A 24,661-nucleotide genomic window follows, 5' to 3' on the forward strand; every position below is an offset into this window, starting at 1 on the left:
GGCATGGTGGTGGGTGCCTGTAATTGTGGATACTTGGGAGGCAGAGGCAGGAGAATCACTTGTACCTGGGAGGCAGAGGTTGCAGTGAGCCGAGATCACACCATTGCACTCCAGCCTGGGTGACAAGAGCAAAACTCTGTCTGAAAAATAAAATAATAATAAAATAAAATGAGTTCCATGATAAAAGCAGTTATTTATTTATTTATTTATTTATTTAGACGGAGTCTCGCTCTGTCGCCCAGGCTGGAGTGCAGTGGCGCAATCTTGGCTCACTGCAAGCTCCACCTCCAGGGTTCACACCATTCTCCTGCCTCAGCCTCCCGAGTAGCTGGGACTATAGGCGTCTGTCACCACGCCTGACTAATTTTTTTTTTTTTTTGGTTTTTCAGTAGAAACGGGGTTTCACTGTGTTAGCCAGGATGGTCTTGATCTCCTGACCTGGTGATCTGCCTGCCTGGGCCTCCCAAAGTGTTGGGATTACAGGCATGAGCCACCACGCCTGGCCAAAAACAGTTATTTTAGCTTGCAACTTAATCATGTAGTGCTTTTTCTCAAGAAAACCATCATGTTTCAGTAAGCAGCAGAAGTAATTTAAGTCAGCTAGGCACAGTGGCTCACGCCTGTAATCCCAACACTTTGGGATTCTATTGCTATGGAAAGATCATGCAGAATGGTGGGTACAATATAATTGTCATTTGAGCAAAAGGGTAGAGAAGAGTCCGGGTGTGGTGGCTCATGCCTGTAATCCTAACACTTTGGGGGCCCAAGGTAGGTCGATTGCTTGAGCCCAGCAGTTTGAGACCAGCCTGAGTAATATTGTGAATCCCCATCTCTATAAAAAATACAAAAATTAGCTGGGCGTGGTGGTGTGTGCTTGTAGTCCCAGCTACTTGGGAAGCTGAGATGGGAGGATCCCATGAGCCCAGGAGGTCAGGACTGCAGTGAGCTGTCATTGTGCCCACTGCACTCCAGCCTGGGTGACAGAGTGAAACCATGTCTCAAAAAAAAAAAAAAGTGCTTTATGTATACTTCTCATTTTGTCACACATAAATTATAAACACATATATTCAGGTGTTGAGATTTAATAAAATTAATAATTTTTACTGTGTCATCCAGGACACTCCTAAGTAAAACTGGCAATTTTCCCTTGAGATTACATGGCAGTGAAGAATACAATAACCAGTAGCACAGTCTGATTCATGCTAAGGCACCAGCAGTTATACCCACTGTTGCATTTGTACCGTCAGTGCTAATGTAAACATGGAAAAAGAAAAAAGGCAAATAATGTTTTTGTATTATAATAAAAATAGTTCTGACCTCATAGATCCCTAAAAGGGTATCAGGGACCACCAGGGGTCCATAAACGATACTTTTTGAACTACTGGCCTAAGCAGATCAGTGTTTAACCAATAAAGGCTTGTTCTTCTTAAATTTTTTCTTTTTTTTTTTTTTTTTTTGAGTCAAGATCTGGCTCTATCACCCAGGCTAGAGTGCAGTGGTGCAATCTCAGCTCACCGCAACCTTCAACTCCTGAGCTCAAGTTATCCTCCCACCTTAGCCTCCCGATTAGCTGAGATTATAGGCATGCACCACCATGCCCAGCTAATTTTTATCTTTTTAAAAATTATTATTTTATTTTTTCGAGATAGTGTCTCGCTTTGTTGCCCAGACTGGAATGCAGTGGCGCAATCTCGGCTCATTGCAACCTCCGCCTCCCAGGTTCAAGCGATTGTCCTGCCTCAGTCTCCCAAGTAGCTGGGACTACAGACGTGTGCCACCACGCCCGGCTAATTTTTGTATTTTTAGTAGAGACAGGGTTTCACTATGTTGGCCAGGCTGGTCTCAAACTCCTGACCTCAGGTGATCTGCCTGCCTCGGCCTCCCAAAGTGCTGGGATTACAGGCTCGAGCCACCGTGCCCAGCCAATTTTTGTATTTTTTGTGAGACAGGGTTTCACCATTTTGCCTAGGCTGGTCTCAAACTTGTGAGCTCAAGTAATCCTCCTACCTCGACCTCCCAAAGTGCTGGGATTACAGTCCCAAGCCACTGCACCCCTCTTTGTCTCCTTAAATTTTAAGCATGATTATATCATTACTGCATCTTAACCTAGTTTTTATCTTCTGACTATGGTGTAATAGTTTGGGCTGGGTGCGGTGGCTCACGCCTGTAATCCCAACACTTTGGGAGGCTGAGGCGGGTGGATCACTTGAGGTCAGGAGTTTGAGACCAGCCTGGCCAACATGGTGAAACCCCGTCTCTACCAAAAATACAAAAATTAGCCGGGCATGGTGGCGGGTGCCTGTAATCCCAGCTACTCAGGAGGCTGAGGCAGGACAATCGCTTGAACCCGGGAGGTGGAGGTTGCACTGAGCCGAGGTCACACCACTGCACTCCAGCCTGAGCAATACAGTGAGACTCAGTCTCAAAAAAAAAAAAAAAAAAAAGCGATACAGTTTTATTTGGAAACCTCGATGTGTCCGATTTCAGTGTGCTATCCAAAGACCTACAAACCTCCAGAGAGAGCAGTTAGTTGCTAATAAAGGCTCTCATAATTTCCGTCAAGCAGTAGTTTCACAGGTGGGCATCCATCTTGCTCCCTTCCTGGAAATCGAACTACATAATTTATTATTTTGTGTTATGTTCCTTAAAATAATATTGTACCTTTCTTCATTTCAGGGGAATGAAATGGTGTTTTATCGATTCCTTAAACTAGAAAGGTCGTAGTGTGTTGCAGATATTTCCAGAGTATTTCTGGGGATTGAAAGTGATAGAACTATGTATAAGGGCTTGAAACATTCCCAACTATTTTATTGCTTGTGTTAGATGAGATAGAAAGGAAGTGACCTACCTGTCAACTTGAGATGTATATTATATACATTCAAATATAAGAAGTCTTCTAAAAAAATGTATTGGCAGCTTTCCTTATGTTTGAGTTATAGCTACCTGAAAACTTTTGTTCCTATGCATAAAGATGTCTTTGGTGGACTTGGGAAAGAGGTTGCTAGAGGCAGCAAGAAAAGGCCAAGATGATGAAGTGAGAACATTGATGGCAAACGGCGCCCCATTCACCACAGACTGGGTAAGCTTAGAGGAAAGGTCTCTTAATTATTTCCAATGTATGCTTTACCAACCTTTTTCTTAAAGGCTAACAGACTTTATTGGTTTTTCTTCACTCCCTTTCTACCTCATATCCCTTACAAGAGTTTTATTTTCTTTGTCTTATCTGAATATGTGGTTTTCTTTTTCTTTTAGTTTTCCAAATTGAGAGTCTCCTGTGGATATATAGGTGATAATTGTAAGGTATTATATACTTGTGATTTTCTATAATTTTTTAAGAGTATTTTCTAAAGGTTTAACTGTCTCTGGAGTGTACTTGCATTATAGACTTCTATAATTAGGTAGAAATTAAAATCAATATAATAAGAATGAATTTCTAGACTAATAAACTCCTTGTTTCCTTTTCTGTAATATGCCCTGGTTGATAAGAAATCGTCTAGGCTGGCCGGGCGCGGTGGCTCAAGCCTGTAATCCCAGCACTTTGGGAGGCCGAGACGGGTGGATCACGAGGTCAGGAGATCGAGACCATCCTGGCTAACACAGTGAAACCCCGTCTCTACTAAAAATACAAAAAACTAGCCGGGCGAGGTGGCGGGCGCCTGTAATCCCAGCTACTCCGGAGGCTGAGGCAGGAGAATGGCGGGAACCCGGGAGGCGGAGCTTGCAGTGAGCTGAGATCCGGCCACTGCACTCCAGCCCGGGCTACAGAGCAAAAACTCCGTCTCAAAAAAAAAAAAAAAAAAAAAAAAAAAAAAAAAAAAAAAAAAAAAAAAGAAATCGTCTAGGCTGAGCGTGGTGGCTCACACCTGTAATCCCAGCACTTTGGGAGTCCAAGGCAGGCAGATCACCTGAGGTCAGGAGTTCGAGACCAGCCTGCTAACATGGTGAAACCCCATTTCTACTAAAAATACAAAAAATTAGCCAGGCATGGTGGTGCATGCCTGTAATCCCAGCTACTTGGGAGGCTGAGGCAGGAGAAACGCATGAACTCGGGAGGTAGAGGTTGCAGTGGGCCGAGATTGCGCCATTGCACTCCAGCTTGGAAACTCCATCTCCAAAAAAAAAAAAAAAAAGTCATCTAGCTGTTCTGTTTCCTTTACCACTGTTAAAAAACATTAAAGGCTGGGCGCCGTGGCTCATGCCTGTAATCCCAGCACTTTGGGAGGCCGAGGCAGGTGGATCACGAGGTCAGGAGATCCAGACCATCCTGGCTAACAGGGTGAAACCCCGTCTCTACTAAAAATACAAAAAAATTAGCCATGCGTCATGGCAGGCGCCTGTAGTCCCAGCTATTCGGGAGGGTGAGGCAGGAGAACGGCTTGAACCTGGAAGGCCGGAGGTGCAGTGAGCCAAGATCGTGCCACTGCACTCCAGCCTGGGAGACAGCGAGACTCCCTCTCAAAAAAAAACAGAAACAAACAAACAAACAAACAAAACATAAAGAGGAAGGTGTAATTTAGCCTCAACCATCTTGGAGACCAAAGAGCTTTAGAAGAAACAGGTCCGGGTTATAATGTGGGCTTTCTTAGCAGTCACAGATTTTGTATGCATTGCCTAATTTTAACAATTTCAATGAATGAATGACCTCTATTCTGGAGTGATTGAGAGGCCAACAGATTCTTAGCACTTCACAAAAAGAAAGAAAAGGAAACCCATGATATTAGCATTTCTATAAATAGACCTGGAGAGAACAATGTGAATTAAATTCAGTCAGGCAGAGAGGCTGAAAATATGAAAAAGCAAAGAATAAACTAAACAGGCTTAAAATAAAGAGCATAACAAAAAGAAGGGAATAGATCTCTGGCCAACGTGGATGATGATGGATAACTCTTACAAGATTTACACTGGGATGACAGACTTACTTATTGCTGTTGATACATCATTGCTAAATTTTTATTGCCTCTTCATCTCATCATCATTCGTTTTGCCCTGCTTTACTGTGGCAAAAAACTTTTCTTCCAATCAGTCAAATTTGTACCTCAGATTCTACATGTAACTTTCTAGTGTCTACCCTTTTTCTTTTTTAAAATTTACTTTATTTATTTATTATGGGATAGGTCTCTCTATGTTGCCCAGGCTGGTCTTGATCTCTTGGGCTCAAGCAGTCCTCCTGTCTTGACCTCCCAAAGTGCTGGAATTGCAGGCATGAGCCACCACACCTACCCTGATCCTTTTTTTTTTTTTTTTTTTAACTTTCTAAATGCTGTGTAAAGTCACGTCCTTTAGGGAACCTTACTTGATAAATCCACCTGACATAAAGCCATTATGCTTAGCACTTAATCAACTGGTGGTCTATTTATTTGTCCATTAGCATGTTAATTTTTTTTTTTTTTTTTTTTTTTTTTTGAGACGGAGTTTCCCTCTGTCGCCCAGGCTGGAGTGCAGTGGCACAATCTCAGCTCACTGCAACCTCCGCCTCCCAGGTTCAAAGCAATTCTCCCTGTCTCAGCCTCCTGAGTAGCTGGGATTACAGGTGCCCACCACCACGCCTGGCTAACTTTTTTTGTATTTTTTAGTAGAGACGGGGTTTCACCATGTTGGCCAGGCGGGTCTTGAACTCCTGACCTCAGGTGATCGGCCCACCTTGGCCTCCCAAAGTGCTGGGATTACAGGTGTGAGCCAGTGCACCCGGCCCCTGGCCTTTAATTTGTAAATTTAACCATTTTTTCAGTTTTATCTGCCCAACCAGATTCTCTCTTGAAGGACAAGCACCATACCTTGTTCATTTGTATCTCTCCAGTAATGATCTAGGACTCTGCACACAGTGGTTATTCAATGAGTATTATTTTTCCACAGCTTGGAACATCACCCCTCCACCTTGCAGCTCAGTATGGTCATTATTCCACAGCAGAAGTACTCCTTCGAGCAGGTGTTAGCAGGGATGCCCGGACTAAAGTAGACAGGACCCCCTTGCACATGGCTGCTGCGGATGGACATGTACACATCGTGGAACTGCTTGTTCGGGTAAAGCAAGAATAGTGGCAAGGTTATGTTGTAAAAAAGACATCCACTTTCCTGTTTTCTTAAATGGGTACTAGGAAATGACTTGGGAAGGATTAAGTTTAGGACAGTTTATAGCATTAAGTTGCATCTGCAAGAGACTTCATGGCAGGCCAGGTGCCTGTAATCCCAGCACTTTGGGAGGCCGAGATGGGTGGATCACAAGGTCGGGAGTTCGAGACTGGCCAGACCAACATGGTGAAACCCCATTGCTACTAAAAAAAACCAAAAAAATTTAGCAGGACATGGTGGCGCGTGACTGTAATCCCAGCTACTCAGGAAGCTGAGGCAAGAGAATCACTTGAACCCAGGAGGTGGAGGTGTGGTGAGCCAAGATTGCACCACTGCACTCCAGTCTGGATGACAGAGCAAGAATCACTCTGAGACTCCGTCTCAAAATAAATAAATAAATAAATAAAAAGAGCCTTCATGTCTATGAGGAGTCTGTTTTCTTATTTATTTATTTATTTTGTTTTGTTTTGTTTTTGAGATAGAGTCTTGCTCTTGTTGCTTAGGCTGGAGTGCAGTGGCACGATCTCTGCTCACCACAACCTCTGCCTCCCGGGTTGAAGGGATTCTCCTGCCTCAGCCTCCCAAGTAGCTGGGATTACAGGCGCCCGCCACTATGCCCAGCCAATTTTTCTATTTTTAGTAGAGACAAGGTTTCACCGTGTTGCCCAGGCTGGTCTCAAACTCCTGACCTCCTGACGTGAGCCACCATGCCTATTTTCTAATTTATTAAAACAATTTTTTTTTTTTTTTTTTTTGAGATGAACTCTTGGCCAGGTGCGGTGGCTCACTCCTGTAATCCCAGCAGTTTAGGAGGCCAAGGCAGGCGGATCACCTGAGGTCAGGAGTTCGAGACCAGCCTGGCCAACATGGTGAAACCCCATCTCTACTAAAAATACAAAAATTAGCCAGGCGTGGTGGCAGGCGCCTGTAATCCCAGCTACTCAGGAGACTGAGGCAAGAGAATTGCTTGAACCCAGGAGGCGGAGGTTGCAGTGAGCCAAGATCACGCCATCGCACTCCAGCCTGGGGGACAAGAGCGAGACTTCGTCTCAAAAAAAAACCAAAAAAAAAGAGATGAAGTCTCACACCATCGCCCAGGCTGGAGTGCAGTGGTGCAATCTTGGCTTATTGTAACCTCCGCCTCCTGGGTTCAAGCGATTCTCCTACCTCAGCCTCCAAAGTAGCTGGGATTACAGGTGCCTGCCACCATGCTCAGATTTTTTTTTTGTATTTTTAGTAGAGACAGGGTTTCACTATGTTGGCCAGGCTGGTCTCAAACTCCTGACCTTGTGATCTGCCTGCCTCAGACTCCCAAAGTGCGGGAATTATAGGTGTGAGCCACCGTGTCTGGCCCTAAAACAATTTTTTAAATTTGATACAGGGTTTCACTCTTTTGCCCTGGCTGGAGAGCAGTGGCATGATCATAGCTCACTGTAGCTTTCAAAACCTGGGTTCAAGCAATCCTACTGCCTCAGTCTTCAAAGTAGCTAGGAGGACTATAGGCATCCAGCACCACGCCCAGCTAATTTATTTTTGTTTTTATTTTTTGTAGAGAATAGGATCTCGTATTGCCCAGCCCAGGCTGGCTTTAAACTCCTGGCCTCAAACAATTCTCCTGCCTCAGCCTCCCAACACTGGGATTACAGGTGTGGGGTTACTGTGCTTAGCCAGTTTTTAAAATTTTTTTCTTTCTTTTTTTTTTCTTTTTTTTTTGAGATGGAGTCTCGCTCTGTTGCCAGGCTGGAGTGCAGTGGCGCAATACCAGCTCACTGCAGCCTCTGCCTCCCAGGTGCAAGTGATTCTCCTGCCTCAGCCTCCCCAGTAGCTGGGACTACAGGCGTGCTCCACCGTGCCCAGCTAATTTTTGTATTTTTAGTAGAGATGGGGTTTCACCATGTTAGCCAGGATGGTCTCCATCCTTTGACCTTGTGATCTGCCCGCCTCGCCCTCCCAAAGTGCTGGGATTATAGGCATGAGCCACTGCACCTGACCATTTTTTAAAAATCATATTTAAAAAAAAAAAATTACAGATGAGGTCACACTACGTTGACCAGGCTGGTCTCAGACTCCTGGCCTCAAGTGATCCTTCCATCCTCAGCCTTCCAAAGTGCTGAGATTATAGGCATGAGCCATTGCTCCCAGCCTAGTTTTCCAATTTATTATTATTATTATTATTGGTGTTTTTTTTTTTTTTTTGGAGACAGGGGCCTCACTCTGTCACCCAGGCTGGAATGCGGTGGTATGATCTCAGCTCACTGCAGCCTCCACTGCCCAGGCTCAAGAGATCCACCCACCTCACCCTCCCCTTTAGCTGGGACTACAGGCACGTACTACCACTCCCGGCTAATGTTTTGAATTTTTTGTAGAGGCATGTTTTTTCACCATATTCCCCAAGCTCATCTTGAACTCCTGAGTTCCAGCTTTTCTAATTTTTTAAAGGCTAAACAGACTTACTGATTTTTCTTCTTTCCCTTTCTGAAGGTATTCTCTGCACTTATGCCTATTTATTCAGGCACTTGGTTCTCTATTAATAAATGCAACAAAAATCTGTTCCTTCCCTCTTTGTCTTCCATCTGTTTAATTTCCCAATGATGTCCTTAGAGGACCCACTCGTTGAAAGCATTATGTCTGTCAGCATTTAGGAGAATTTGAGAAATGTTTTTCCCTTTGATATTCCTTAAATGTGATCTAGATTTGAGTACATAATATCTATGGAAATCCTCTGTATTTGATGATGGGATGTTGCACCTGTGCTCCTATAACCACTGTTTGTTGAAAAAAATGCTTTTCTGTGACAGAATGGTGCAGATGTGAATGCCAAGGACATGCTGAAGATGACAGCTTTGCATTGGGCCACAGAGCGCCACCATCGAGATGTTGTAGAGTTACTTATCAAATATGGAGCTGATGTCCATGCTTTCAGCAAATTTGATAAATCTGCCTTTGACATAGCTCTGGAGAAAAACAATGCAGAGATTTTGGTCATCCTCCAGGTGTGGTTCTTTTTATACTCTCCAGAGTATACGTCAATTGAAGTTAAGGATTTTTTTGTGGGAGTTGAATCAAAACTGAATTTTCCCTATCTTATTAAAATAGCATTTCTAATATGTCTCAATCTTGTGACTCAGTGTCACTATATATATAGCATATACATAACATAAATATATATTATATATGTTAATGGGATACTGCACCCAGCTGTGTCCCATTAATTTCTGTTTCCCACCCCCCACTCCGAGATGGAGTCTCACTTTGTCGCCCAGGTTGGCGTGCAATGACACGATCTTGGCTCACTGCTTGGATTCAAGTGATTCTTCCTCCTCAGCCTCCCGGGTAGCTGGGATTACAGGCACCTGCCATCATGCCCAGCTAATTTTTGTATTTTTGTAGACATGGGTTTCACCATGTTGGCCAGGCTGGTCTTGAACTCCTGACCTCAGGTGATCCGCCTGCCTCGGCCTCCCAAAGTGCTGGGATTACAGGCATGAGCAACTGCGCCCGGCCTGCCCATTAATTTCTTAAGCCAGCACTGTATATCAGGGAACAATAGGACAGGGGATATAAAAATTAACAGGACATGGGCCAGGCGTGGTTGCTCATGCCTGTAATCCCAGCACTTTGGGAGGCCGAGGCAGATGGATCACCTGAGGTCAGGAGTTCGAGACCAGCCTGGCCAATATGGCGAAACCCCGTTTCTACTAAAAATGCAAAACAAATTAGCCGGGCATGGTGGTGTGTGCCTGTAATCCCAGCTACTTGGGAGGCTGAAGCAGGAGAATCGCTTGAACCTGGGAGGCAGAGGTTGCAGTGAGCCAAGATCACGCCACTGCATTTGAGCCTGGGCAACAAGCAGGATTCCATCTCAAAAAAAAAATTAATATGACATGAAGTGTTCAAAGCATGATAAAAGACAGGAAATAAAATATTATAATATTGCATGATAAATAGATATCTAGTAAGTGCTATGGGAGCACAAAGGAGGGAATGGTAGGTTTTGAACAGAATATTGAAGTAGGCAGAGAAGTGAGAAAACTATATTCTAGGCTAGAATAAGAGCAAATCAAAGACACAGAGGTGTGAAAGAACATGGAATGTTCAAGAAAAAGTAGTTGAGTGATGAGAGGATGGGCAAAGGAAGCAGAGTTTGGGAGTGGCAGATGCTAAGCTTGAAAGTTAGGCTGGATTCTGAATGTAGGGATGCTTTACAGCATGTGAAGGAGTTTGAACTGTTATGTGAGCGATGGATTTGGATAGAAGTTTTTAAATAGAGGACTGATATGATTAAATTTGTTTTAAAAAGATGATGTGATACACAGATGAGAGAGAGACACTTAATGCTAAATAACTATATGATGACTTTCATTAGGCCAGGCAAGGGCCAATGAGAAATTGAACCAAGGAAGTGCTACTATTTCACCATGTAGCAGTACTACTCTTCCCTCCTGTGTGCTCCCATAGCACTTACTAGATGTCTGTTTATCATGTAATATAATATTTTATTTCGTATCTTTAATTTTATCATGCTGTGAGCACTTCATGTCCTAGTGGAGGATAAAGGAAAACAGCAAATTCAAGAAGGAATTTAGGCCAGGCACGGTAGCTCACACCTGAAATCCTAGCACTTTGGGAGGCCGAGGCGGGTGAATCACCTGAGGTCAGGAGTTCAAGCCCAGTCTGGCCAACATGGTGAAACCTCATCTTTACTAAAAATACAAAAATTAGCTGGTTTGGTGGTAGGTGCCTGTAATCCCAGCTACTTGGGAGACGGAGGCAGGAGGTTGAACTTGGGAGGCGGAGGTTGTAGTGAGCTGAGATCGTGCCACTGTACTCAAGCCTGGGAGACAGAGTGAGACTCTCAAAAAAAACCAAGAAGGAATTTGACAATATCCAAAGAATGGATAACCTGTTTCAATTGAAGCTCTTAGTCAAGGGGATAATTATATATGAAAAATAGTCATTTCTGGCTGGGCACGGTGGCTCATACCTATAATCCTAACACTTTGGGAGGCTGAGGAGGGTGGATTGCCTGAGCTCAGGAGTTCAAGGCCAGCCTGGGCAACTCGATGAAACCCTATCTCTACTAAAATACAAAAGAAATTAGCTGGGCATGGCAATGTGCGCCTGTAGTCCCAGCTACTTGGGAGGCTGAGGCAGGAACCGTGGAGGTGGAGGTTGCAGTGAGCCGAGATCTCACCACTGCACTCCAACCTGGGCGACAGAGCAGGACTCCGTCTCAAAAAAAAAAAAAGGAAGAGAGAGAGAGAAAGCAAGCAAGCAAGCCATTTCTGCTGCATTTTCAGTATTTTTTTTTTCGAACTGACAGGTGGTCTATAGACTAGTTAGCCCCTTCAACTTTCAATTCTTTGTTTAGAGCCCTTTCATAACTGGACTTTTTAAAGTAGTGATTATGCTTGCAGAAAATTGCTTCTGAAAGTAATAAAATAAAGATAAGCTACTTTTCACCATAATTGAACAGATATCCCTGGAAGCAAAAGCACAGCATATGGAGCGAGACTTTAAAATCTGGCACTTATTTGCTTGTTATATATTCTCTTAGGAATTTCTTCAATGGCAGAATGGAACAAGTAGTTGGATAAAACTCTAGAGAATATTGTTCTCTGTAGATACTCTGCAGGGATCTCTTGCTAGCACACTGACTTGTAGATAATTAATCACAAAATATTAGTGCTGGAAATTACTTTTTATTTTTTATTTTTATTTTTATTTTTTTATTTTTGAGATGGAGTCTCACTCTGTTGTCCAGGCTGGAGTGCAGTGACGCGAGTTTTAGCCAGGATGATCTTGATCTCCCGACCTTGTGATCCACCCGCTTCGGCCTCCCAAAGTGCTGGGATTACAGGCGTGAGCCACCACGCCCGGCTGGAAATTACTTTTTAGACTATTCAGATCAACTCCCTCATTTTTCTTTTTTCTTTTTTTGAGACGGAGTCTCACTCTGTCACCCAGGCTGGAGTATAATGACGCTATTTTGGCTCACTGCAATCTCTGCCTCCTGGGTTCAAGCAATTCTCCTGCCTTAGGCTCCCGAGTAGCTGGGATTACAAGCACCCACCACCACGCCCAGCTGATACTTTTGTAGTAGAGACAGGGGTTTCACCATGTTGGCCAGGCTGGTCTCAAACTCCTGACCTCAAGTGATCCACCTGCCTCAGCCTTGCAAAGTGGTGGGATTACAGGCATGAGCCACTGCACCTGGCCTGACTCCCTCATTTTTCAAATGAAAAAAAACAAGATTCATAGAGGTTAAATGAATTGTCTAGAAGTTTTTGCAAATAATACACCTTTGCTTTCCTGAAGTAGAAACAAGCTTTGGAAAGCAACCTAACAACTCTGTTGGCCTGGTCTGAAAAAAAAAGGTAGTCTTAATGAGAACTCTGATCTCCGGTGGGACATTGTATATGGGAACTAGTTATGATTGATAAAGCATTGGGGTGGGAGTGGAATATGCTGTTCAGTAACTGTGTAACTAAAGCTAATAAGTGTTCTTGGGCTGGGCATGGTGGCTCATGCCTGTAATCTTACCACTTTAGGAGGCCAAGGCGGGCGATTTGCCTGAGCCCAGGAGTTCTAGACCAGCTTGGGCAACATGGCAAAACCCCGTATCTACTAAAAATACAAAAAATTAGCTGGGCGTAGTGGCACATGCCTGTAATCTCAGCTGCTTGGGAGGCTGAGGCATGAGAATTGCCTGAACCCAGGAAGCGGAGGTTGCAGTGAGCCGAGATCATGCCACTGCACTCCAGCCTGGGCAACAGAGCGAGACTGTCTCAAAAAAAAAAAAAAAAAAAAAAAGAAAGAAAGAAAGAAAGAAAGAAAGAAAAGAAAAGCTAATAAGTGTTCTGACTGAAATATCCTGCCTTGTTTGGTAGGAAGCAATGCAGAATCAGGTGAATGTTAATCCAGAGAGAGCCAACCCTGTGACTGACCCTGTGACTATGGCTGCTCCATTCATCTTCACATCGAGAGAGGTTGTTAACCTCACAAGCCTTGTTTCTTCAGCCAACACCAAAACAACCTCAGGTAATGTTCTGATAACATGAAATTTATTTTAGACTCAAAAATGAACAGAACCCTAGATTTTCCACGAGATGAATGGATACCCTTTCTAATACTCCATAATTAAAATATTGCCAAAGCAGAAGATTTGTAATAGATTTTAAAGCTAAGGTACTTATTCTTTCTGGGGAAGGGAAAATCATACATAGGGGTTACAAAGGAATACTTATTATGTTAAAAGTAGGATATTCTGGCTTGGGCACAGTGGCTCATATCTGTAATCCCAATGCTTTGGGAGGCCAAGGTGGGAAGATTGCTTGAGGCTACCCTGGTCTAGGCAACATAGAGAGACCCCATCCTCTACTAAAAATAAATTAGGTGGGCATGATGATGCATACCTGTAGTCCCAGCTACTCAGGAGGCTGACATGGGAGGATCTCGTGAGCTCAGGAGTTGGACTTACTGTGAGTTATGATTGTGCCACTGCACTCCGGCCTGGGTGACACAGCAAGACCCTGTCTCTAGAAAAAAGGAAAATATTCTACAGATTAATCTATTGAAGGGTTATGCCTAGACCAAAAATGAAAATATGAAGGTGCCTCGACATGATATTGATAAGGGAAATAAACAGTAATAGTTTAAAGCAGTAACAAAGCAGAATAAACATAAGTGGCTTTTGGAGTACTGATATTAAAGAGGTAAATGTGATTATCTGAATAAAGTATAAGAGTCTGGATTTGTTCTTGAGTGCATATATAAAAAGAAAATAGCAGAGAAAACTACTTGGTGTTGATCTTTTGAAACCTGTATGTTTTTAACTCGGCGTGCTGCCTCTTGCCTGTAGTCCCAGCACTTTGGGAGGCCAAGGCGGGTGGATCACCTGAGGTCAGAAGTTTAAGACCATCCTGGTCAACATGATGGAAGCCCATCTCTACTAAATATACAAAAATTAGCTGGATGTGGTGGCGGGTGCCTGTAATCCCAGCTACTTGGGAGGCTGAGGCAGGAGAATCGCTTGAACCTGGGGAGGAGGAGGTTGCGGTGAGCCAAGATGGTGCCATTGCGCTCCAGCCTGGGCAATGAGAGTGAAACTTCATCTAAAAAAAAAAAAAAAAAAAAAAAAGAAACCTGTATGTTTTCAACAAAACCATCTATCTAAATAAGAATGAATGAGTTTATTCTCAGCATCTCCTTTTTTTTTTTTCTCCAAGTTGGAGTCTAGCTCTGTTTCCCAGGCTGGAGTGCAGTGGCATGATCTTGGCTCACTTCAACCTCTGCCTCTCGGGTTCAAGTGATTCTCCTGCCTCAGCCTCCTAGGTAGCTGGTCCTACAGGCGCGTGCCACCACGCCCGGCTAATTTTTGTATTTTTACTAGAGACGGGGTTTCACTGTGTTAGCCAGGATAGTCTCGATCTCCTGACCTCGTGATCTACCCACCTCAGCCTTCCAAAGTGCTGGGATTACAGGCATGAGCCACCACCCCTGGCCTTTCAGTCAGCATCTCCTTTTACAGATATTTGTTTTACAATGAAATAACTTGTGTCCTCATTTAAATAAATTTTCCAATTGACTATTGGTTTCTTTTTCTGTTTCTTTTATTTGAAATAACAGTATCCTTAGTTAAGTTTCTATAATGGCAAAGGAAAGATCTTGACTAAGCTATTGATATTGAGAGGTAGTGTGGTAAAAGAGAAGAAACAATATGTGATATACGGGGAATTTTGGAATCAGAATTGTGCTGAAATAATTATTGGTTGACTAGCTGCTTGACCCTAGGAAAACTTCATACTTTTCTGTGCCTTGTTTACTTATCAGTAAAACTGGGATATAATAATACCTACTTTATGAGGTTGTTGTGAGAGTTTGAGAATTTGTATTTGAAGGTCCATTTTATACTAGGGTTTCAATAATAGCTATTAAATGAAAACATAATTTCTTAGCAAAGTTTGACCCCAACATGCCCACCAGGGGGCAATAGTGATCTTCATTGTATAGGCTATCAACAGTTATTTAAAATAATTTTGCATTCAGCTGGATGATACAAAAACTTTACATTAAATTTATATATACATGTAATCAGAACATTCACGATCTTTTGGATTCATATTGGTTCAGTCACACTGATTAAAACAACTTTTTTTTTTTTTTTTGAGACGCAGTCTCACTCTGTCGCCCAGGCTGGAGTGCAGTAGCCCAGTCTCGGCTCACTACAACCTCCGCCTCCTGGGTTCAGGCGATTCTCCTGCCTTAGCCTCCCGAGTAGCTGGGACTACAGGCGCCTACCACCACACCCAGCTAATTTTTATATTTGTAGTAGAGATGGGATTTCACCATATTGGCCAGGCTGGTCTCAAACTCCTGACCTTGTGAACCACCCGCCTCAGCCACCCAAAGTGCTGGGATTACAGGCGTGAACCACTGCACCCAGTTGAGTTGGTCTTTAGTCTAACTACTGAAATTCTCCAGACGCAGATCTGGAATGATAAGCAAAGCATATTTTGGATAGAGATTCTTTGCTTTGATTCCCATGTGCCAATATCATGTTTATCATGTAGCTTTTGGCAGACCTACTCGACTTTCTTTCCTCTTTATGTGGATAACTGCAAATTGAAATTCCTAAACTATCATATAATAGAGCTGACTGCCCCAATATCATCTTATAAAGCAGTCTACCTAGCTATCCCTCTTTAGCTGATTAGTCTACCCAATGCTTAATTGGTGCAGATAAAGGAAAGGAGAACATTTATAAGACAAATTCAGGTCTTATAAGTGTTAGTCAACTGCTTTAAAGGCTATTCTTTTCTGAAGTGGCAAGTGGGCTTCTTGTTTCCCATCATCCAATAATACTTTTAATAATTGAAGGAGCTTTCATTCTAGTGTATAGAATGCAGGCTGCCCCAAATAAAAATAAATTTTAAAGCCTTAGACTTTTTTTAAGATTTTGTTTTTTAGATTTAGATTTTTAAAAATATTTTTTTGTTTTTGTTTGAGACAGAGTCTCACTCTGTCACCCGGACTGGAGTGCAGTGGCTCAGCCTCGGCTCACTGCAACCTCCAACCTCCACTTGCAGGGTTCAAGCGATTCTCGTGCCTCAGCCTCCTGAGTAGCTGGGATTACAGGCCCATGCCCAGCTTTTTTTTTTTTTTTTTTTTCTTTCTTTCTGAGATGGAGTCTTGCTGTTGCTCCCAGCTACTCGGGAAGCTGAGGCAGGCGAATTGCTTGAACCCGGGAGGCGGAGGTCGCAGTGAGCCAAGATTGCGCCATTGCACAATGGAGTGCAATGGCCTGATCTCCGCTCACTGCAACCACCGCCTCCTGGGTTCAAACGATTCGCCTGCCTCTACCTCCCAAAGTGCTGGGATTACAGGTGTGAGCCACCACGCCCAGCGTTAAAAAATCTTAATTGCTTCCTTCTCCTCAACATAAAACCCAATATTAAATGAAGTAAAATGTGCATGGATGCTGTTGATTTTGGAAAGAAAAAGGCATATCAGTGAAACGCTTGTTACTTATTCAGAAGTTTATATAAGTAAACTCTTTAGATCAGGATTTAGGAGGGTTGTGCTGGCCAGGCTGGTCTTGAACTCCTGACATCAAGCAATCCACCCCACCTTGGCGTCCCAAAGTGCTGGGATTACAAGCATGAGCCACCACACCCGACCTATTTATATTTAATTTGGAATGCATCTCATGATTGTGCAGAAACAGGAAATTCATCTTTATACCTTTATCCTGATTAATGTTTAAATTACTCTGCCTTCCCAAATCCCTGCAGTTTGGTGGTGGCACTGATGATGACTGATATCCTTAGTAATAAATAGAAATTTTTGGTTTTTTTTAGACAGAGTCTCACTCTGTCCCCCAGGCTGCAGCGCACTGGCATGATCTTGGCTCACTGTAACCTCTACCTCCCAGACTCAAGTGATCCTCCTGCCTCAGCCTCCCAAGTAGCTGGGACTATAGGCTTGTACCACCATGCCTCGCTAAGAGACGGTTTCGTCATGTTGCGCAGGCTTGTCTTGAATTCCTGGACTCAAGCAATTGTTCTGCCTTGGCTTCCCAAAGTGCTAGGATCACAGGCATGACCCATCATGCCTGGCCATGAATGGAAAATTTGAAAACAAACTGCAATCCAGAGTTTGCTATCAAAAATACCTACTAAAGCCTGGGCGCGGTGGCTCACGGCTGTAATCCTAGCACTCTAGGAGGCCTAGGTGGGCGGATTGCCTGAGCTCAGGAGTTCGAGACCAGCCTGGGCAACATGGTGAAACCCTATCTCTACTAAGAATACAAAAATTAGCCAGGCGTGATGGGGCATGCCACCTACTAAAATGATAATCCTATGATACTTTCAGTTAATTCTTTATATAAATATATAAAATACATAAATATGTAATACGTACGTATATCTCTATATAAATCTTTTTTAAAAAATCCTTTAAAAAAATCAGCTGAAGTTGGGATCACCTGAAGTCAGGAGTTCAAGACCAGCCTACTAACATGGAGAAACCCCATCTCCACTAAAAAATACAGAATTAGCAGGGTGTGGTGGCACATCCTATAATCCCAGCTACTCAGGAGGCTGAGGCAGGAGAATCGCTTGAACCCAGGAGATGGGGGTTGCAGTGAGCCAAGATCATGCCATCACACTCCAGCCTGGGCAACAAGAGCAAAACTCCATCTCAAAAAAAAAAAAAAAAAAAAAGTCCAGGCGCACTGGCTCACACCTGTAATCCCAGCACTTTGGGAGGCTGAGGCAGGCAGATCGCAAGGTCAAGAGATCGAGACCATCCTGGCCAACATGATGAAACCCTGTCTCAATACAAAAATTAGCTGGGCGTGGTGGCATGTGCCTGTAGACCCACCTACTTGGGACTACTGAGGCAGGAGAATTGCTTGAACCAGGAGACGGAGGTTGCAGTGAGCTGAGATACGCCACTGTGCTCCAGCCTGATGACAGAGCGAGACTCTGCCTCAAAAAAAAAAAAAAAAGAAAGAAAGAAAAAAAAAGATTTTTGAACAATGAAGTACTTTATTTTCCTATAATTCACTAGAATAAGTCTAAGGAAACAATTTGCACTATTGGTTTTCAGTTTCAACTGTATATGTCAGAATACTCTACCTGATTTTTTTTTTTTTTCAATTGAGACGGAGTCTTGCTCTGTCATTCAGGATGGAGTGCAGTGGTGTGATCTCAGCTTACTGCAACTGCGGCTGCCCAGGTTCAAACAATTCTTGTGCGTTAGCCTCCCGAGTACCTGGGACTACAGGCACATGCCACCATGCCTGGGTAATTTTTTTGAATTTTTATTAGAGATGGAGTTTCACCATGTTGCCCAGGCCTGTCTCAAACCCCTAACCTCAGGTGATCCGCCAACCTTGGCCTCCCAAAGTGCTGGGATTACAGGCGTGAGCCACTGAGCCCAGCCCTAAACCTGATTTTTCATAAGTGTTCTTTCTTAATTTTGCTATTGAGGTGTAATTGGGTGAGTTGTTCTGTTTGAGTAAAAGGAAGAGCACCCTTAGATTGGAATCATCATGTGCTAAAGAAGATATAATGCGGCTGGGCCTGGTGGCTCACACCTGCAGTCGCAGTCCCAGTACTTTGGGTGGCCGAGGCGGATGGATCACCTGAGGTCAGAAGTTCAAGAGCAGCCTGGCTAACATGGAGAAACCCCATCTCTACTAAAAATACAAAAATTAGCCGGGCGTGCTGGCGGGCACCTGTAATCCCCACTACTCAGGAGGCTGAGGCAGGAGAATCGCTTGATCCCCGGAGGCAGAGATTGCAGTAAGCCAAGATTGAGCCACTGCACTCCAGCCTAGGTGACAGAGCAAGACTCTGTCTCAAAAAAAAAAAAAAAAAAAAAAGAAGAAGATATAATGCTTTTCTCATGAAGCAGTTCTACCTAGGTATTTACCAATCTACCATTAGCTGGGTGGCCTATCTGATGCTTGGCCTACTTGAACTTTTAATTATAAGAGCTTTGTAATTTTTTTTTTCTGTGATAAAATAAAAGCAGCCTTTTCTAAAAAAAAATTTTTTTTTTTTTAATTGTGGCGGCTGTGATGGCTCACGTGGTGGATCACCTGAGGTCAGAAGTTCAAGACCAGCCTGACCAATGTGGAGAAACCCTGTCTCTACTAAAAATACAAAATTAGCCAGGTGTGGTGGCTCATGCCTGTAATCCCACCTACTAAGGGAGGCTGAGGCAGGAGAATTGCTTGAACCTGGGAGGTGGAGGTTGCGGTGAGCCGAGATTGCATCATTGCACTCCAGCCTGGGTAACAAGAGTAAACTCCATCTCAAAAACAAACAAACAAAAATTGCTTGTCCTTTGTTTCATTTTAGAGGAGGATTTGTGAGGTCTTTTTTTTTTTTTTTTTTTTGTTGAGATGGAGTCTTGCTCTGTTGCCCAGGCTGGAGTGCAGTGGCGCCATCTTGGCTCACTGTAAGCTCCACCTCCCGGGTTCACACCATTCTCCTGCCTCAGCCTCCGGAGTAGCTGCGACTACAGGCACCTGCCACCACTGCCAGCTCATTTTTTGTATTTTTAGTAGAGACGGGGTTTCACCATGTTAGCCAGGCTGGTCTCGAACTCCTGACCTCGTGATCTGCCCACTTTGGCCTCCCAAAGTGCTGGGATTACAGGCGTGAGCCACCGCGCCTGGCCTGTGAGTTCTTATATCAGTATTTGGTATGAAAAGTTGAGTGATGAGAAAAGCATGAACTACGAAGGAAAATTTGGGAATAGGCTAAGAAGGAAAATTTGGGCCGGGCGCGGTGGCTCAAGCCTGTAATCCCAGCACTTTGGGAGGCCGAGACGGGCGGATCATGAGGTCAGGAGATTGAGACCATCCTGGCTAACACGGTGAAACCCCGTCTCTACTAAAAAATACAAAAAACTAGCCGGGCAAAGTGGCGGATGCCTGTAGTCCCAGCTACTCAGGAGGCTGAGGCAGGAGAATGGCGTGAACCCGAGAGGAGGAGCTTGCAGTGAGCTGAGATCCGGCCACTGCACTCCAGCCTGGGTGACAGAGCAAGACTCCGTCTCAAAAAAAAAAAAAAAAAAAAAAAAAAAAGAAGGAAAATTTGAGAATAGGCTGTAGTATAGAGTCATTTGATACACATAGGGTACTTCTGGAGGTCAAGCATGGTATACTACTCAGACCATTTGGTTCCCTGGGTATTTTATGAGAGCATTAGGATAAAATTGTTCCACTGAGTATGTGTAGAGGGAAAGAAAAAAAATAACATTGGGATATCCTCACTACCTCCATCCCCATCCCCACTCCCATAGTAATCATCCTAAAGCTTTAATTAAAATAGTTTCTGGGCCGGGCGTGGTGGCTCATGTCTGTCATCCCAGCACTTTGGGAAGCTGAGGTGGGCGGATCATGAGGTCAGGAGTTCAAGACCAGCCTGGCCAAGATGGTGAAACTCAGTCTCTACTAAAAATACAAAAATTAACCAGGCATGGTGGCACACACTTGTAGTCCCCAGCTACTGGGGAGGCTGAGGCAGTGAACTGCTTGTACCCGGGAGGCGAAGTTTGCAGTGAGCCAAGATCACGCCATTGCACTTCAGCCTGGGTGATAGAGCGAGACTTAAATAATAAAAATAACAAAAGAAAATAACAAAACAAAATAAAACAAAATCTTAAAATAACAAAAGAAAATGGTTTCTAAGCCCGGCACGGTGACTCACTCCTGTAATCCCAACACTTTGGGAGGCTGAGGCAGGTGGATCACTTAAGGTCAGGAGTTCGAGATCAGCCCGGCCAGTGTGACGCAACCCTGTCTCTATTGAAAATACAAAAAAATTAGCCGAGCATGGTGGCAGGAGCCTGTAATCCCAGTTACTCAGGAGGTTGAGGCAGGAGAATCGCTTGAATCTGAGAGGCGGAAGTTGCAGTGAGCTGAGATCGCGCTACTGCACTCCGGCCTGGGTGACAGAGTGAGACTATCTTGAAAAAAAAAAAATGGTTTACAGCTTGAAGATGAATTACTTACTATGCAAGTAATTTATCTTTTTAAGGAAAATCTGCTGAAGTTTAAATGTATAAACCAGTTAGATTACCAAATCACATCAGAAAGGATCCTCTGCTCTGTGGAAGGATTTTCTTTAAAGAATGTTAAATAAGAAGACTTGGCCACAGGGCAGGGAACATCCCACACTGGGGCCTGTCGTGGGTTTGGGGGAGGGAGGAGGGATGGCATTAAGAGAAATACCTATTGTAAATGATGAGTTAATGGGTGCAGCACACCCACATGGCACATGTATATCTATGTAACAAAACTGCACATTGTGCACATGTACCCTAGAACTTAAACTATAATAAAAAGAAAAAGAAAAAAAAAAACAACAATGTTAAATAGGAGTTTCCTTAAGTATTTTGCAGATAACTAATTTCTTTTTTTCTTTTAATTCAAAAAATAACAATAATAGAGATGAGGTGTTGCTGTGTTGCCCAGGCTGGTCTCAAAGTACTGGGCTCAAGCAATTCTCCTACCTCGGTCTCCCAAAGTGCGGGGACTACAGTTGTGAGCCACCCTGCCTGGCCTGATAACTGACTTTTGTTTTGTTTTGTTTTGTTTTGTTTTTTTTAGACAGAGTCTCACTCTGTCACCCAAGCTGGAGTGCAGTAGCACAATCTCAGCTCACTGCAACCTCTGCCTCCTGGGTTCAAGCACTTCTCCGCCTCAGCCTCCTGAGTAGCTGGGACTACAGGTGTGCGCCACCACGCCCAGCTATTTTTTTTTGCATTTTGTAGTAGAGACAGGGTTTAACCATGTTGACCAGGCTGGTCTCAAAGACCTCAGGTGATCTGCCCGCCTCGGCCTCCCAAAGTGCTGGGATTATAGGCATGAGCCACTGCAGCTGGCCCTGACTTCTTGAAAGAAGAAAAACTGGAAAGAATATTTAAGCATAGGTAACGGGAAAACTTAAAAATTAAGAGTAGGCTGGGCACGGTGGCTCATGCCTATAATCCCAGCACTTTGGGAGGCTGAGGCAGGCAGATAGCTTGAACTCACGAGTTCAAGAGCAGCCTGGGCAGCATGGTGAAAGCTGGTCTGTACAAAAAATACAAAAAAAAAAAAAAAAAAAATTAGCCAGGCATGGTGATGCACGACTATAGTCCCAGCTACTTGGAGGCTGAGGTGGGAGGACAGCTTGGGCCTGAGAGGCAGAGGTTGCAGTGAGCCAAGATTGTATCACTGCACTCCAGCCTGGGCAATAATGCCAGACTTTGTCTTGAAAAAAAAAAAAAATTAAGAGTACGTTTAAAAAGAAAATATAGCCGGGCGCGGTGGCTCAAGCCTGTAATCCCAGCACTTTGGGAGGCCGAGACCGGCGGATCTCGAGGTCAGGAGATCAAGACCATCCTGGCTAACACGGTGAAACCCCGTCTCTACTAAAAAATACAAAAAACTAGCCGGGCGAAGTGGTGGGTGCCTGTAGTCCCAGCTACTCGGGAGGCTGAGGCAGGAGAATGGCGTGAACCTGAGAGGAGGAGCTTGCAGTGAGCTGAGATCTGGCCACTGCACTCCAGCCTGGGTGACAGAGCAAGACTCCGTCTCAAAAAAAAAAAAAAAAGAAAATATATTGCTTGGTGTGCTGGCTCACGCCTGTAATCCCAGCACTTTGGGAGGCCGAGGTGGGCAGATCACTTGAGGTCAGGAGTTCCAGACCAGCCTGGCTAACATGGTGAAACCCCGTCTTACTAAAAATACAAATATTAGCTGGGCATGGTGGCACGCATCTGTAGTCCCAGCTACTTGGGAGGCTGAGGCAGGAGAATGGCTTGAACCCAGGAGGCAGAAGGTGCAGTGAGCTGAGATCGTGCCATTGCACTCTAGTCTGGGCAACAAGAACAAAACTCCGTCTCAAAAAAAAAAAAAAAAAAGAATACAGGAATAGCCAATAGAGGGTGCAGTCACTTCTTCTATACTAACAAAGCTTAATGTCATGCCAGCTGACAAGAAATGTTTATAGGGTCCAGCCCCAGCATCACCAGGCAGGACAAAGAAGGGTAGATTTGGAACTGAGAGGCAATACATTTGTAACTGGCACAATACGTATCTCTGAAATTATAGGGAAAGAAATAGGGAAATATAATTCATTTTATAATACTGTTAAGTAATACCTTTTTTTCCCCAACAAGGAAATATCCACAGTTAGAGTAATACTTTTGGTTCATAAAGTTAGGCATGTCTGTTGCCAGATCTAGTGCGCTTCCCTCTTACAACTTAGCTATGAGAATAGCACACAGATGTAAGAGAAGGTTATGAACAAAGTCTTTCTGAAAGTACATCTTGGCCAGACACAGTGGCTCATACCTGTAATCCCAGCACTTTGGGAGGCTGAGGCAGGCAGATCACCTGAAGTCAGGAGTTCAAGACCAGCAACATGGTGAGATCCTGTCTCTACTAAAAGTACAAAAATTAGCTGAGCGTGGTGGTGCACACCTGTAATCCTAGCTTCTCAGGAGGCTGAGATAGGAGAAGCGCTTGAATCCAGGAGTCGGAGGTGGCAATGAGCAGAGACTGCCACTGCACTCCAGCCTGGGAGACAGAGTGAGACTCCATCTCAAAAAATAAATAAATAAAAAATAAAAGTATATCTTGACATAACTAAAGTATTTTTAGCATTTAGTGTTTTTAGCATTACTCTATTGTACTACCCTTTGACATTCAATATATGAAACTTTATTTTTATTTATTTATTTATTGAGATAGACTCTTGCTCTGTCGCCCAAGCTGAAGTGCAGTGGTGTGATCTCGGCTCACTGCAATCTCCCCCTCCCAAGTTCAAGTGATTCTCTTGCCTCAGCCTCCCAAGTAGCTGGGATTACGGGTGCACACCACCACGCCCAGCTAATTTTTGTAGTTTTAGTAGAGACAGGGTTTCACCTTGTTGGCCAGGCTGGTCTCAAACTCCTGACCTCAAGTGATCCACCCGTTTCGGCCTCCCAAAGTGCTAGGATTACAGGCGTGAGCCGCCACGTCTGGCCATGAAATAGTTTTTAACTATTCTTGTACTGGAGGTGAATCCTATTCTTCACATCTCTCTAGCTGATGAAAAGAGGTAGTATGATTGGGTAAAGCCCAGAAGGGGACTATTCCCTTATCACTGCTGAGCTTGGGGTGAGGTATGCATTTTACACTTCCTGCCTGCTGCCAAGGAGAGCTCTGCCCAGCCAGCTTAGGAAGTAGGTAGCACTCGGCCGGGCGCAGTGGCTCAAGCCTGTAATCCCAGCACTTTGGGAGGCCGAGACGGGCGGATCACGAGGTCAGGAGATCGAGACCATCCTGGCTAACACCGTGAAACCCCGTCTCTACTAAAAATACAAAAAACTAGCCGGGCGAGGTGGCGGGCGCCTGTAGTCCCAGCTACTTGGGAGGCTGAGGCAGGAGAATGGCGTAAACCCGGGAGGCGGAGCTTGCAGTGAGCTGAGATCGGGCCACTGCACTCCAGCCCGGGCTACCGAGCAAAAACCCCACTCACAAAAAAAAAAAAAAAAAAAAAAAAAAAAAAAAAAAAGGAAGTAGGTAGCACTCTTGGTCTGTTAG

The 24,661-nt window shown here is 44.1% G+C and overlaps 1 protein-coding gene across 1 annotated transcript in view; it reads left to right on the plus strand.

Moving 5' to 3' along the window:
* The window catches only part of GABPB2 (GA binding protein transcription factor subunit beta 2), a 75,431-nt gene that overhangs the window by 15,004 nt on the left and 35,766 nt on the right, over positions 1-24,661 (plus strand). Inside the window, exons 2-6 of the mRNA XM_025375952.1 lie at positions 2,972-3,079; positions 3,253-3,300; positions 5,854-6,021; positions 8,868-9,062; positions 12,960-13,110. Of these exons, the coding sequence (XP_025231737.1) occupies positions 2,972-3,079; positions 3,253-3,300; positions 5,854-6,021; positions 8,868-9,062; positions 12,960-13,110 (670 nt within the window). The remainder of the gene's footprint in view (positions 1-2,971; positions 3,080-3,252; positions 3,301-5,853; positions 6,022-8,867; positions 9,063-12,959; positions 13,111-24,661) is intronic.

The sequence above is a fragment of the Theropithecus gelada genome, chromosome 1 (genome assembly GCF_003255815.1).
Source record: "Theropithecus gelada isolate Dixy chromosome 1, Tgel_1.0, whole genome shotgun sequence".
Taxonomy (NCBI): Eukaryota; Metazoa; Chordata; class Mammalia; order Primates; family Cercopithecidae; genus Theropithecus; species Theropithecus gelada.